Here is a 15,001-nt window from a genome sequence, read left to right on the forward strand (position 1 = left end):
CGGCAGTATGTGTGGGCGCCGGGAGTTAGTTTTGTGTGTGAGAGCCTGGGATTACGGCCGCACTGCAAAACATGGGATGTGTGTAGTGCATCGAGACTGCTGACGCGAGCTGGCTGTCAAATCCTGGTGGAGGCAAGGCAGAGCCAGTTTTTGTTCTTTCCTTGATGTAGCTAGTCAAGGTAAATACCATGTGTGGGGGAAGGGGGTAGTGAGGTAAAGTCGTGTCTGGGCCTTGTCTCCACTAGGATTTTATAGTGATCTTGCTATGTTGACTCAGCAGTGAAGATCTAGCCTGAGATAGTTGGCGGTTGGCGGGGTGGGGGGAGGTATTCGAGTGTTCTCAGATACCGTAGGAGCGCCACACGTGAATACGAGCAGCACAGATGCCTAGCCGGGAGCTCTAGACCCAGAAGAGACACAGACCCATACGACCATGTGATGCAATAGTTTTCAAAGTCTTTATTGGCATAAATAATTCATACACTGTTACCTCACCAAACACTGCACACAAAAAAACCACAGGAACAAATGGCTAACCGGTTCTGCAGTTCACAGAGATTCGCACTCAGACAGCTGAAATTATAAATACTTTCTTAAAGTGTAGAAAACTTTATAAATGTTCCTGTACAAATTTACATCAGTGAGATCCAGCGTGCCTTTTCAGTTAAGCTTTTTTTTTTTTGCACCAGAATCAAATTGTTCTCTTCCAGTGACGAGAATTTTGCAACAACAACAACAAAATATATATATTTATATATATTTATAAAAACCAAACAAAAGAGGGAAACAAAAAATTAAAACTCTTTATCTCAGCTCATTCTGCAACAGTCATAACTAACATACAGAAAACAAAGCAGGCCATCAAGTTCGGTTTGAAACTGTACAGGATTTAGAGTTTGTTATATATGTATGTATATATCTCTATACATACATATAGATAGATATGTATATATATTTATATATACTTTATGTACAGGAAAATGTAACAGCGTACTGGACAGAGAAAGGAAATAAGAAGGCTTTTGCAACTGACAAAATTTCCAAAAAGTCACTGTTTGCAAAACGAAAACAAACAAAGAAAAGGAATAAAATCAAACATGCCAAGTGCTCGTCACAGGTGTGGACTTAAGCAGTGGCCACAGCAAGCAGATTGACGCAAAAAGAAAATGGCTGAGGATCCGGCAATAGACACAGGGCTTTTGCGTTCTGCAGTGCTACCCAGAGAGCATGTATGCTCATTTTCCATGACAGCCAAGATGCACTAACCCAAGTGCTATCTTCACTTGTCTTTCTCTCAGCAGTTAGCCCTCCGCTTTGAAACCGGTCATTGCTTTGATTTAACTGGGGCAGATTAAGAAACGTTGTTCCAGAGAGCGGATACTTCAGCATCTAAAAAAATTTAAAAAAAGATAGCCAGACATACTTCTGACTACGTAAGGGTCTAATGGGTGGTACTCGCTGCAGTCCAAAGAGCAGGACAGTCTTTGCACCACTTCAGTCTCACAGAGCCCCTAGTGACACAGTCTTTGTGTGGGCTCTGCAGGGACTGAATTTCACTTGACATGAATCCAGGATTCATACACCATGCATGTTGCAGGGGTACTTTTTATTTGCTAGGGGACTACACTTCCCCCAGCGAGTAGCAGGTCCTTTTGGTCCTTAACTGGCCTTTAACGAACACACAGGCATATCTCCCTGACTTGCATGCAATGGGCTCATGTTGAACTCAGGGAGTCAATGGGAGTTGTGAGAGTGAGGGACTGGGCCCACTGAGGGTAATGGCAGGTCTGCCTTGGGAGGCTATGGATATGCTGAGGGGGGAAAGACTCATTTCGTGGGCGTGCACATTTCCAACTGCTAGCGACACTCCTGGTGTGTGTGTTTTGAGTAGGAGGGAAGGGGCGGGACAGAAGGACTGACTGGATTGCTTTTGGACTACCCCCAGTGGGTGCTGCTATGACCCAGTCCTCCCCAGCCCCTAGCAGCTTATGTAGGAAGCTGTTGCAGCAAAATGGCTTCAAAGGCACACTGATATTTCGGGAAGACTCATGGAATTGGGTGTGTATACTCTGGGATGCCCATCTTCCCCTATTATATGCACAGTCATGCTGGATCAAACTAGAAAGAGCCCTATATATATGTGTGTGTGTATATATATAGGGCTCTTTCTATATATACACATATATAATAATAATAACCAGCTCTTCGATAGCACTTGTCATCTGTAGAGCTCCAAAGTAGGTCAGTATCATCACTCTCATATTACAAAGGGGGAAACCGAGGCACAGATCAGTGAAATGGTCATCCAGCAGGCCAGAGCCCAGACTAGAACCTAGAGCTCCTGGCTCCTAGTCCAGCATGCTATCCACTAGGCCACGCTGCCTCCAGGTACAAATCATGTGAGTTATATCAGCAGAGAATTGAGCCCAGGAATATTTACATAAGAAAAAGTGTTGATAACAGGCTTGAATATGGCTATTCTGGCCAATTCCCCAGGGATCCAACTGACCCGGGGGACCATGGACAGCCAAACAGCCAGCTGGGTGCATTTCTCTCCATGCTGCAATGCCATGGAAAACTGGCTAAAAGGTTCCTACTGACAAAAACATCCCCAGAACATAGGCACGTCTGCTACAGAAATACAGAGCTGGCATCAAAGGCCAGCAAGTGGGTTGGATGGACACAGTGATCCCCTGCTTGTTTCCAGTGTGCCCAGCAAACCAATGCCAGTTGGCCTAGTCAACGAGCAATGCCACAGCCCATGTCTAGCTAGCACCGGAGAGCAAATGAGGTGACTATTATCACTTAGCATCAGAATCTGCTGATCCCCTCGCGAAAATGGGCAAAACTTTGTCACTTAAGCAGTTACAGGCGACTAAGCCTGTCCCCTCGCAAGAGCCGGGGAAAGAAAACAGAGCAGAAGGGCCTATGCCAGCCATGCTCCGATGAGCGTAAAACCCATTCCGAGAGTCTGCAGCCATTTGCGGTGTCGTCTTTTTTATGAGATGACACTTCGGGGGTCTGTTGTGCTCCGGTTCCAAACACACAGTTCCTATTAACGCTAATGGGAGTGCAGGGCGTGCAGAGAGAGGAGAACATTTGTGCCTGAGCCAGGACGTACAAAGGCTTTCTGACGAGAAGTAAACTTTCCTCCCAGCAGCTGCAGTAAATGGGGCGGTGGGAAGGGGGAGACGAGTCACCATCACTTTGCAGTTGGGACTGACCAACCGCTGAGCCACCACACCTCTCCGGGTCACCACACAGTCACCCAGACAACAAGCACTGGAGCTGCTGGCCGCACTCAGGCATTATTCATCTGCAGCGTTAGCTCCTGTATGCAGACTCTCCAACTGCCGGGGCACGTCACTGGGGCTCAAAGACTAGCGAGCCAAAGAAGTGGGGCCAGACCCTCGGCTCATGTACACCCAAGCATCTCAGCAGGTGGTCCTGGAACAATTTAGAGCAGAATTTGGCCCAGGGGGAAAAGGGGTGGTGGGGGGCAGGGAGTTTCATCCATGATTACGGCCCAGATTCAAAAGGAGCTGCACCAGGGGTAAATCTGGCCTGGTATATCTAAGGCTTCTATTAATGCTGAGAGAGAGCGTGGGGGACAGCAGACGTTGAAATGAGATTTAGCAGCAAAGAGAGAGACCAGTGCACTTTTGGGCCATATGCTGAAAGGCACCTCTGTCATGAGGAGGGAGCAGTAACCCCTGCCTCTTTACTGAGCCCTGGTGACCATCCCTGGGCTATTGCAGTCTATACTGGGCACCATGGAAGAGTTCCCCAAGGGAAGCTCTGTTGCTCAGAAATTGTCACCCATGGCTGGACCATAGCATTAGAAGACATGCTTTAGGGAACTGCCCTGGCAAGGCTGTGCACTAGATGAGCTGAAAGGTCTTTCAATCCTTGCCTCCATGGTGCTCTGAAAAGGGACCTCATTGCCTGTGGAAAACACGGCAGTAACACCAGATGATTATAACAGCCACAGGAGCGATTGCATGCTTGCCCCAGATGTCTTGTGGTGGTATATGATACCTGGGTACCTGTAGTAAACGGTGATTAAAAATTAACCAATATTGGGTGTGAACGGTAGAGCTGTCTTTCTAATTCATCTAGTACCTTTTTCTCCCACTTAAAATCTTAAGCATTAACGAGCGTAAAAGTCACCTTTCCTCCAAAGTCTCTTCTTAAAGAAAGATTCCCACTGAGAAGTGAGGAGCTGCTGTTCAGAACTGGAACTGGGGCACCTAATAGCCAAAACATACATACCGGAAGTGGAGCTCTGGCTTTTTTTTTTTTTAATTAAAAAACCACTATTTCAAATATTGTCCGGGGGGTCACCCAATAGCCAGGGTAGTCATGTAAGAGAAAATTCTATACCAAAAGGATTTTTTATTATTTTTTCAAATTAGAGCACCAGGATGATCATGGGTTTTTTAGGGAACCTCTCCTGTGAACTGGAAGATTGCCCCAAAATGGGGAAGTCTTGGAAATCTATTTTAACTTTGTGCTACTTTCAAGAGAACAAATAATCAGACGAGGTTGACCGCAATTCCTGCTTAGTCACGTGCAAGATGTTGATTGATGGATTGATTATGGAGGGTGTTGTTAGGAAAAGAGGTTGGTTTCTCCCTAAATACTGGTGAAATTTTAGTACTCACGAAAGTGAAAGAATATAGTTACTTCAACTCACATTATTCTTTTTTTCCCCATTTGTTGCAAGATGGGCTGAAGAAAACAAACCAAACTGCTTTTTTGGTGAGCCAGAGCATTGCGTTGCTTGTTTATAAAGCATCACTACTATCACTTTTCTATTCTGCCTTTGCAAACATCTTCTGGGGTCAGCCAGGTCTGTATCATGCAGTGACTGTGGCTGGCAAAACCAACCTACAAGATGCCACTGCAGTCTCGTACCCCACATCCAAAAGAGAGCATGGAAATTCTCCCTGCAATGACCCACGTTTCAGTTCATATTTAGGGAAGATTTCAGATGAGTTCTTACTATATTTGATGCCATTTGCCCATCCCTGAAATGTGCTGTCAAAAGGTGGGACCCAAACTCAGATCTCTCCTGACCTGAATTTCCTGGCTGGAGTTCTTAGAATGTAACTGAGAACTTAACATTGCCAGAGCAGTGTACAGGGCTCTTAGCGTAACAGAGCATTCAGATCCATCTCTCGAAAATGGACTGAAATTAAACTTCACACCAGAACACTCCTGAACTTGGGGCTGCAAAATCCAGATCGGAACCTTCCTAAATCTTAGCCTATTTTGATATGGCTCCCTAAAAAGGTGATCTGAAGTTGTGAACTGGATCTGGGGTTTATTTTGGGCTCATTGCCACTCTGCAGTCACAAGACACTTCTGTAAATAACCCATGTCTCCACCAGAGCTTGCACAGCTAAACTGAGCAACCGGATGAACTTCCTTGCTCCTTCGGATCTCCTATTACATGGCATTGTGGAGATTTTCTCCTACATTCTCTCCGCGGTGACGGGCTGGATATTTTTAAACCGGAAAAAAAATGATACACAAAGCTGGGATTAAAAAACAAAGAATGAAAAAAAAAAAAGAGTTGTTTTTTAATAATTAAGACTTTCAAAAATAAGAAAGCATGATGCAAATAACACGTTTGCATAAACAATTGTTGCTGGGCTGAATGGAGGAAAGGAGCTGCTCTTCAGAGCTAATTTATGATAAATACAGGGCAGCTATTTTTTCATCTACACTATTGTGCAACAGCCTTCGCTGCTCATGGCCCGGGTGAGACGTTATCATGAGGGAAAAAAGCAGGAAAGATATGGAGGAAACAACTGGAGATATTTTTGTTGCAGAGTGCAAGGGACGTTTATTAAGAAGTATCATCAAGACTTGAAGTGCCCAGATGCTTGGGCAGCAATGGCCAGAGAACACATGATAAGAAGAGCCCTGTTGCTCCTGTAAAGCCAAAAAAAGACTGTCCCTGTGCTTAGGTCATGGTGCCCCTGGGGAACTCTTCTTGGTAGCACCCTGCTTTAGGGGTAGGGGCACAATGACTTCCCATCCATCAAAAGGAGAGTCCATGGTGCACCTACCTGCTTTCAGAATGTACAAAAAGGTGAGGTTTGGTCTTCCGAGCAGACCCACTGTGAGAGCAGAAAGAGGCTAACATTGATTTTCTGGCTGGATTATTCACTCCTCTCTGTTAATACACCCTGAATCTGGCGTTAATCTCCCAGCAACCTCATTTAATCTGTGCAAACACACTGGCCCACAGAGGGGGAACTGGACTTTTTCGCTGTAGCCTCTCTCAAAACAGAAATGGGGGACAGGAGTGGGGTGCTTTCAGTACATCACATTTTATCCGGGCCTGCCAAGTTTGGGACGGAAGACGTGGGGGCACATAACGGGATTCCGATTTTTCACAGCAGTAGAAAGCAGAGATAGACAAGGCCTATCATCTCACTTAGTGCCCTCAGTCTTCCCAGACCAGGGCCAGGCACGATGCTCACTGGCATGATCAGTGAATGACAACACACCTTACAGGCAGCCAGGTCAGAAGGCAGCATTCTCCCAAGCCTCTAGTTTAACCGTTCAACTGGAAGAAGACAGGCAGACTGGTTAATTTTGATGTACACCTTAAGTGTAAATGTCTTTGGGGACAGCCCACAAACTGGAGAGGAAGCTGCAGTCGTTTAGCTGAATAATGGTCTGTTAAACTAGGGTAAGCACAGAGCAAACAGAACTTCTCTATGAGCTTTTGATGGCTTCATACCCTGCTCCCCTCACCCTAATGAATGCAAAATCTAGTGCTACTGGAAGGATCCATGCCTTCCATCCTAATAAGTGACATGTGCAAACCAGATGTTATCTAGCCACAGTTTGACAAGCCATTCAGGGGCTTTCCAAAGTCCAAATTAGAGGGTGGGCACATGGGCACATTTCCACTCAAACTAGATGCTGATCATAGAATCATGGGACTGGAAGGGACCTTGAGAGGTCATCTAGTCCAGTCCCCTGCACTCAAGGCAGGACTAAGAATTACCTAGACCATCCCTGACCGGTGTTTGTCTAACTTGCTCTTAAAAATCCCCAATGATGGAGATTCTACAACCTCCCTAGGCAATTTATTCCCGTGCTTAACTAACCTGACAGTTGGGAAGTTTTTCCTAATGTCCAACCTAAACTCCCTTGCTGCAATTTAAGCCCATTCCTTCTTGTGCTGTCCTCAGAGGTTGAGAAGAACAATTCCTCTCCCTCCTCCTTGTAACCATCTTTTATGTACTTGATCTAGGGTTGTCTTTGATATAGAACTTTACTTTGCATAAAACACATTCCATTTTGGTCTCCTATCTGAACTGCCTTTGAGGATAGGACGGGCAGAGAGTAACAGGGTAGGCTCCCTGCAGAAGAGAAGAATGGCTAGGTACATGGCCACCCACGGGCTCCTCATCTTCCATCCCAAAATATGCTACAAGAAACTTGACTCTTCTGGCTCGCCATCATTTGATTGTAGTGAGCTCCTCAGGGTGCAAGCCTTTTACATAGACGCTGGAGCTAACATATGAACAAACCTGCCCTTCCTCTAGCCAGTTACTATCTGAACGGTTCATTTGCTCAGGTCTCAGCCGGCTCATAAAACAGATGAGGGGTCTGCTGCATTATGGTGAAATTCTTGTAGGCAAGTGGCAAAAGGCGTTGAGACGTTTCTTCAGGAAGTCACTCAAGTGCAGGAGTCCTCAGGCCAATTGCTGCACCTCTGCATCTCTCCACCCAGCAGCACATTGTACACACAGGGCCAAACTGAGCTCTTGCATAAGCGAGCACAACTCCTGTTGATGCCAAGGAAAGTTGCATTCCCTAATGTCAAGACAGAGTTTGGTCCACAGTCCCTCCAACTATTATATCTCTCTGGCCTGTTCCACTGGTTAATTCTTGGGCTCTGAAGTCCCATCAAATTTTAAATGAAAATGGTTTAATAGGAACAAAATGGCCTTTCTGGGAAGACTCTGATTGCTGAAGCTGGATTCCAGATTAGCTTTCCCAATGATCTAGGAGGCAGCTGAACAGCATGACGGGGGGGCATAAATAATCTGAGACAGAGGAGAGGAATGGATGCGTCCCATCCATTAAATCCTGTGCTGTCAGTACAGTCTCCCGTCTAACAGAAAACACGGGCTGTCAGTACAATATAATCAATCCTTTCCCCCTACACGCGCCATGGAACAGCTAATGGCACAGCCGGAAATTGAGCTTGGCTCCCTCTTTCAAGTTACAGTGAAAATATTAGCGATACCAGATCTTTCCTCTGCTGTCACAGCTCCTCAAGTTTGCAAGGCACTCCTCTGGCAAGAGGCGTGCCTATGGAGGAGCATGCTGGGTTAACACGCATGAACCTGGGACATCGCGGGTATCTCCTGTTCCATATACAGTGTTAAAATGGAGCATTGTCAGGTACCACCGTTGACTTTTCTAACGACAACCATTGTACCTGCCCAAAACATGGGTGACAATAGATGAATGGAAACAGCATTCTCTCAGGGTGAGCCAGACCTGGAGCAAAGTTGCATGGCAATCGTCTGCTGCAAAGGGGCAAGTTGTCAGTCACAACCAGAAGCAGCATATTTGGGGATTGGTTAGCACCCGACCCATGTAAAGGTCCTTGTCAACTTCCAGGGTCACCAAGTCAGCAGTGGCTGAAAGTCCTTGCCAACTACAGTCATTGCCATCTAAAGCTGCTTTGGCTGCTGCTGTGAAAGGTGATGTCAGCCCACCTACCTAGGGAGCTGGGACCCCTCTCCCACAATTGGCACCCGTGTTGGCACTCAGAAGAAAGGCTGAGGAATGAATGGGCACAGAGATCAACCTGCCATGCCCATTGCAAAGGCTGAGGCACACTGGTGGAGGCAATGAACTGTTGCAGCCCATGCTGCACCTAGCCAGGTAGCTAAACAGAGTCCTTCAGGCAATAGGGTATAAATAAACGCACCTTTCTCAAACATGACAATCCCCTCAACATATGAAACAGGAGGAGTCGCTGCACCACTCCATTCCACCAGAAGGGGGCAGGGCAGATAACACAAAATTAGATACAGGGACGGCTTATGAACTTTCAAAGCAGGGTGGGAAATGTTCTGTGACTGACTATGAAGGCAGTATCAGAGAAGTTGAGATATCTTTAGCTTGAGGTTGGGTAGAGAGTTACTTACTCTTCACCACAACGCACTGTGTGCATCACCGTCCTTTTTTCTTTTAGGGTCAGCAAAGCACGTATGCCACTGTGTCTATTACCACGTGGAGTCCAGGGAACCCACCACCTCTTGGTTTGTGCACAAAACAATCTATTTGAGCCCATTACTCTACAAACAAAACCATCATTAAAAAAAAGTCAATAAAGACAAGACACCAACATATAATTTCTCCCCCTCAGTGCTCAGATATGTAAACTCAAATGCCACAACACAAACCTCCAAGCACTTTCCCCTCTCCTCCCCCAGACACGCACAAGTAGCTCCATGCACCCGTCCCACATGCACAGACAGCAACCCAGAATCGAATTCAGGTACTGAGTGGAAAGGAAGCAGGGGACGGAGTGATGGACAAGTCCAAACCCAACGCCTTTCCCTGCAGCAAAGATCGGAAAGAACCTTCCCCTCTGCTCCCACAGTCCCGAGGGACTGCCTTTTCCATCCCGAGACAGAGACGGCGTTGGGGAAAACTCCTTAGAGAGACTCCAAGGATTAGTGCAATGACATTTATGGCACATGATGCACGCACATAAACGGAGGACTGCAGAGATGGGGGGATAAGGGAGAGCAGCACAAGAAGGGACAAGGAAAGCGGGAGAGACAAAGGGGTGAAGAAAGCAAGGCTGAGAGAAAACAGCTCTCTTGCTACCCTGGGTGTAATGAAGAAGCTGCTGTATGCTAGGAGGTGAGAAATGGGAGAGGAACAAGGAACAGAAGCTACTGGGCCCAGCCATGATCACATGGCGACATCTCGACAGAGAGAGAAGATAGAACCCACTTATTTCTTCTGTGGGTTTTAGGGTGACAGCAAAGCAACCCAGCAGTGAGCTGCAGACTCATCAGCCTTAAGGGACGGACAGTCTGTGCGGCTGCCTAGCATGGTGTGTAACTCACATCCAGAGGGCCAAATGCTGCCCTGGCTCACTCCATTTACAGTACAGAGGTATAGCAAAGGCAGATTTGACCCTTTGGCCATTCACATACAACTCCTAGTCAGTGCAGGACAGAGTGCGACTATGCATGGTAAAGCTGGTAGAATGTATTCTGTTCCCATTGAAGTCAACAGTAAAATGCTTTAACAACACTTGTCATCAGTAGATCTCAAAGCACTTTACAAAGGAGTTCAGAATCATCACCCCCATTTCATAGATGGGGAAACTGAGGCACTGAGAGGGAAATGATTTGCCCAAGGTCACCAAGCAGGACTTGCAGAGCCAGGCATAGAACCTAGGTCTCCGCACTCCCAGTCCAGCAAATCTATCCACTAGGCCACACTACCTCCCACTTACTTGACTTCACTGGGAGCACAGTTAGTCCAGTGCTGAGTGATTTTGCAACTCTCCTCCATAAAGCATTAGAAACAAGCCTGAGCAAAATGCCCTGCATTCAAACAGCATTGAACTTAGAGGAAGTTGGGATCCAGAATCAATCCCTACATACTGTGCCCATCTCTAAGTTTTAGACACACAAACACACACGCAAATTTAATAGAACAAGCCCACTTTGTTGTATGGTCTCGCAATCAAAGCAATTTCCCCCCAAGATGTAACGTTTTGAGTAAGTTTTTAACCATCATTTATTTAGGTTAAACCAGTTACAATATAAGGAAAAGTGGGTTAAAGTAATTAATGGAAATAAAACAGAACTGGGTTAGTTTTCAGAGCCCTGTAACACCTCCCCATTAAAGCTAATTTATACCACAATTAAATGATTCAGGATGGTTCCTGTCAAGTAATTATGTTTAATAAAGGCCCGAAAATGCAATTTGCTCTCATCTGTCACTTGATATCTAGTGTAATGGGCTCAAGGCCCCATCCAAACTGACTGATACAGCAACACTGGTATGTGGTACTCCAGTGAAAACAGGAGCACTAAGATGCTGACCATGAAGCAGCTCTTCAGAGAGTGCAGAGTAAGAGGAAAGGAATGTACAGAAAAATGGATAAGGATCCAGGCCACACATCTTGCTCCCTGGCAGGTACAGAGAGAACCCAGGTTATGACAGAAGTGAACGTTGCAGACAAATAGCTGTGATCTCTGAAAAATCCAGGACTCACAGCCGGGGAAGGGAAGCTTTCTAGCTAACTTGAGAACAGGTGCAGCATAAGCACCGCACATCAAGGAGCTTCAACCCTGACTCGGAGGGATTCGCTCCAAGGGTTTAGAGAGTTGTTCAAACCCTGGGCCTAGCTGCTGTGAATGCAAACAAGGCTGCAGCTTGTGTCTTCTACAATCTTAACTGAGATTACCAGCTCATTGTACATAGGCCATCAAGCAGCCATCAGCTGGGGGTGATTTTTGGTCACTACTAGCTAGGGTGGCCTGTTTTGGTTGGATGTATTCCGGAGATTTCATCACATGACAATCTTTAATTAAAATTTAATCTTTAATTCCTGGAGACTCCAGGCCAATCTTGGAGGATTGGCAACCCTACTACTAGCCCCGTCTGGATTGCAACAGGTGGCCTAGAGGTGAAAACTTCTATTCCATTAATAACCCGCTAAACCATCCAGTCCACCAAAGAAATACATTGGGGGGAAAAACACGACAGGAACACAGGAATAGCCATACTGCATCAGACCTGTGGTCCATCTAGTCAGACAGTGTCGGTCAGTGGCCAGGGCCCGATGTTTCGGAAAAAGATGCAAGAAACCACAGTGGACAACTATGGAATGGTTTGTCCATAAGGAAAGTCCCTTCTAACCAAAGGAAATTAGCGCTCAGTTTATGCACTGACATGTGAGGGTTTCATAGGCTTGTTCGCATAAATTTTCAGACTATCGTCTGTGTCTCTCTAAAATCTAGACACATGTGCACTCTGCATGCTGGGGGTCTGTTTTCAGACCTCCCGCCAGCACACATTTTCCCAATGCCCTGCTAGATGCCTGACTGCAAAGCCCTACTTTGTGTGTGTGTGTGGGGTCCAGGCATGGACTTGAACCTCAATTTGCATGGGTGCATCTGCTCAGTCGTGCGCAATGTGCCTGAAAACCAGACCCCCCTGCACGTATAACATGGGCAAACAGGGAGAGGGTGGAGGGCACAAGTGGGAAAGCTGCAGCACTGGGGAGCAAAGAAAGGAAGATTTGCTGGTTAGATTCAAGACAGCGCAAAACGTTAAAATGAATACGAATTTGTATCTGTGCCATGCGGAGAGGCAGAGAGAGACAGGGTGAGAGTGACTGAGTGTGGGCGGGAGGTAGAGAAGCCACTTGTGAAAGGTGAAAGGTGTTTATCAAGGTTCTGCAGAGCAGCAGTGGAGCAGGGCTCTCATAACTGTCTTTGCAGACACGTTTCCCTGCAGGAGTCAGCTGACAGCGGTGAAAAATCCCCCCTCCCCACCGAGCGGGCACAGTCTCCAGTGATAAACTGATGGAGCAGCAAGATTCCTCTTTAAAAAAAAGAAGAAAACAATCCCCCAAAGGCCCCACGTTCGCACTGAACAGCTGATTGGGGTCTCAGAAGCCACAGTGCTCAACTGAAGCTGGTTGCTTCCCGCTCAGTATGAACCAGAAGAAAAATCTCAAAAGATCAATTACACACACACACACACACACACACACTCTCACAGCCCCCTCACTCACGGCCTTTGCTGGAGTGAAGGGGGACTCCATGACAAGTCTATACAGCGCTTGGTGGTTGTTCTTTCCAACCTCTTCTCTCTCCAGACATTTCCCTCTAGGATTCCTTCAAGACCACCGTTGGGAATTCTGCATTCCTCCTGTCCAATCCTGGCTGTTTATTCTGCGTTCCTCCTGTCCAAAGCTGGCTGGTTATTCTGGAGAGTGGGTAAGCGTCTGGGGACAGGGAGAGAATCAGCAGGAAGTGTCTTTATTCCTTCCACGCTCCCAGTCCATGGTACCCTCTGGTCTTCCTTAGTGCATGGAGGAAAGAGAGAGGAAGGGGAGGAGGAGGACTGAAGGGATGAGAAAGGCACCGTCCCTTAACTCCGTCTGTCACAGCCTGGAGAGGAGAGACCAGACAGACAGCAGTCAGCACCTGAACAAGGACAGCTGGACGTTCTGCTGAGTGCAGTTCCCTCCAAGGTGCCCCCCACCATGGAACAGACCTCTCCAAACATTAACCTACTCCCGTCAGGGGATTCATGCTAACCTGGGGGTTACTCACTGGATAGAAGGAACATGTGGCAGGTAAAGTTCCAACAAGTCCATTCGTTCTTATGCAAAGGAGGGTTACCATGGAGATGGTAAGACGGCTTAAGTAATTGCACCTCCCCCCGGGTACCCCATATCAGTTAGGTTCACATTATTGTTTGATGTTTTCTTGCCCAGATTGGTGGGGGAGAAAATTGTATATGTAGTTGTCCCTTTATCTCCTGCCTCAGCGCGGAGGGATGGATTAGACCTCTTGAGGTCCCTTCCCGCCCTGCATGTGTAGAATTCTATTGTTCCATACATACACAGTGTGTTTGCGTAAACAAGACGATGATAAATGACAAAGTTTTTATACAGTTACCGTAGCATCCAAGTACCTGATCTATCATCTCTAATGCCCCCTTCGCTTCAGGACATCGGCAGCAAGCATCCGGGCAGCCCTGTTATAGGTCTCTATTCCATATCAGACCCTTAGCTACAAGACCTCTTTTGACCATGATTCCCCATGTCCATTCCCACAATCATCCTGCCCTTCTCGTAACAGCTACTCAAGAACCCCGTTACCCACCACTACCCAGCAACTGGTGATAAGCAGGAATACAAAGCTACAGATTTACTAGGCCTGACAATGGCAGCAAGGGGAGAATCTGCATTACCTCTAGCACCTAGAGGTTTGGGCCCAGACCCTGAAAGGTCTGAAGGCAACATAAATCAATGGGAGTTAGGCACATAGATCCCTTTGAGGATCTGGGCCCAAACATGGCAGGGCTTCGTGGAAACATTTTTGTTCATTCAGTCTGTGACCATCATCTCAGAGAGATGATTACACAACAGGCACATCACAGTCGTAAGAGTCAGGGGAGAACTGTCAGATCATCTAGTCCATTGCCAAGGGGGGCACGAAGTTCCCAGAGGATGTATAATACCGTGTATCAAACTGACAGCATATGTCGTCTTAGCCCATAGGCCAAGGACAGTGAGTCAGGGGTGCGTTTATTAATAAACAATCATGTTATAGGTGTTGGTTCCATGCTGCTGAAAGGCTGGGTGTAGGCTAGCAGCCACCTTCTCCCAAGCCCCCCATGCAAACACGTCCATGTGCAAAGCAGGGTGGGGAATGGAAACAGCTGGTCATGTTCACCTCAGCAGCACGCATACAGCTGGCTTAGCAACTGGTGGGGTGCGGGGGATGGACAGCCGTGTGGTCTCAGGCATATTCGGGTCTGCCTGAATTCCACCTCCCAGAGAGATGAGGAACCAGTTGGTGGGGGAGAGCGCGGGTGAGCGGTAAGCAAATCATTACTACAGTGCACAATGCCACTCTCATTACCCTGTGACACTGCTCTGGAAGAAGCAGCAACACCAAGGAGACAAGCAGCAGCCAACCTCTCCTTAACGAGGGAGCCAGAGAGATACCTCTGACAGAAAACAACTGCGGATCTGAAATCCTCTCCCACTCATCATCTCCCAAACATAGCAACCAGAAACAGAGGGCAAACTTGCAGTAATTAGGGTAAGCTGCCAGCCAGAAGTTTGCCAGCTGTCATAGCAAGGACAAAGTGAGTGCAATACCCTAAAGGGCAGCTGTTTAAATGACCAAACGCAATGAAGCAAGCATGTAACCTACCAACTTCGGGTTCATCAACCTCTGGCCTT

The 15,001-nt window shown here is 47.0% G+C and overlaps 1 protein-coding gene across 1 annotated transcript in view; it reads right to left on the reverse strand.

Annotated features, from left to right (window-relative positions):
• Nucleotides 1–448: 448 nt before the first annotated feature.
• The window catches only part of KSR2 (kinase suppressor of ras 2), a 283,459-nt gene continuing 268,906 nt past the window's right edge, over nucleotides 449–15,001 (reverse strand). The window contains exon 20 of the mRNA XM_073312611.2: nucleotides 449–13,193. Coding sequence (XP_073168712.1) covers nucleotides 13,187–13,193 — 7 coding nt within the window. The 3' untranslated portion in view covers nucleotides 449–13,186. The remainder of the gene's footprint in view (nucleotides 13,194–15,001) is intronic.

The sequence above is a fragment of the Lepidochelys kempii genome, chromosome 15 (genome assembly GCF_965140285.1).
Source record: "Lepidochelys kempii isolate rLepKem1 chromosome 15, rLepKem1.hap1, whole genome shotgun sequence".
NCBI classification, from domain to species: domain Eukaryota; kingdom Metazoa; phylum Chordata; order Testudines; family Cheloniidae; genus Lepidochelys; species Lepidochelys kempii.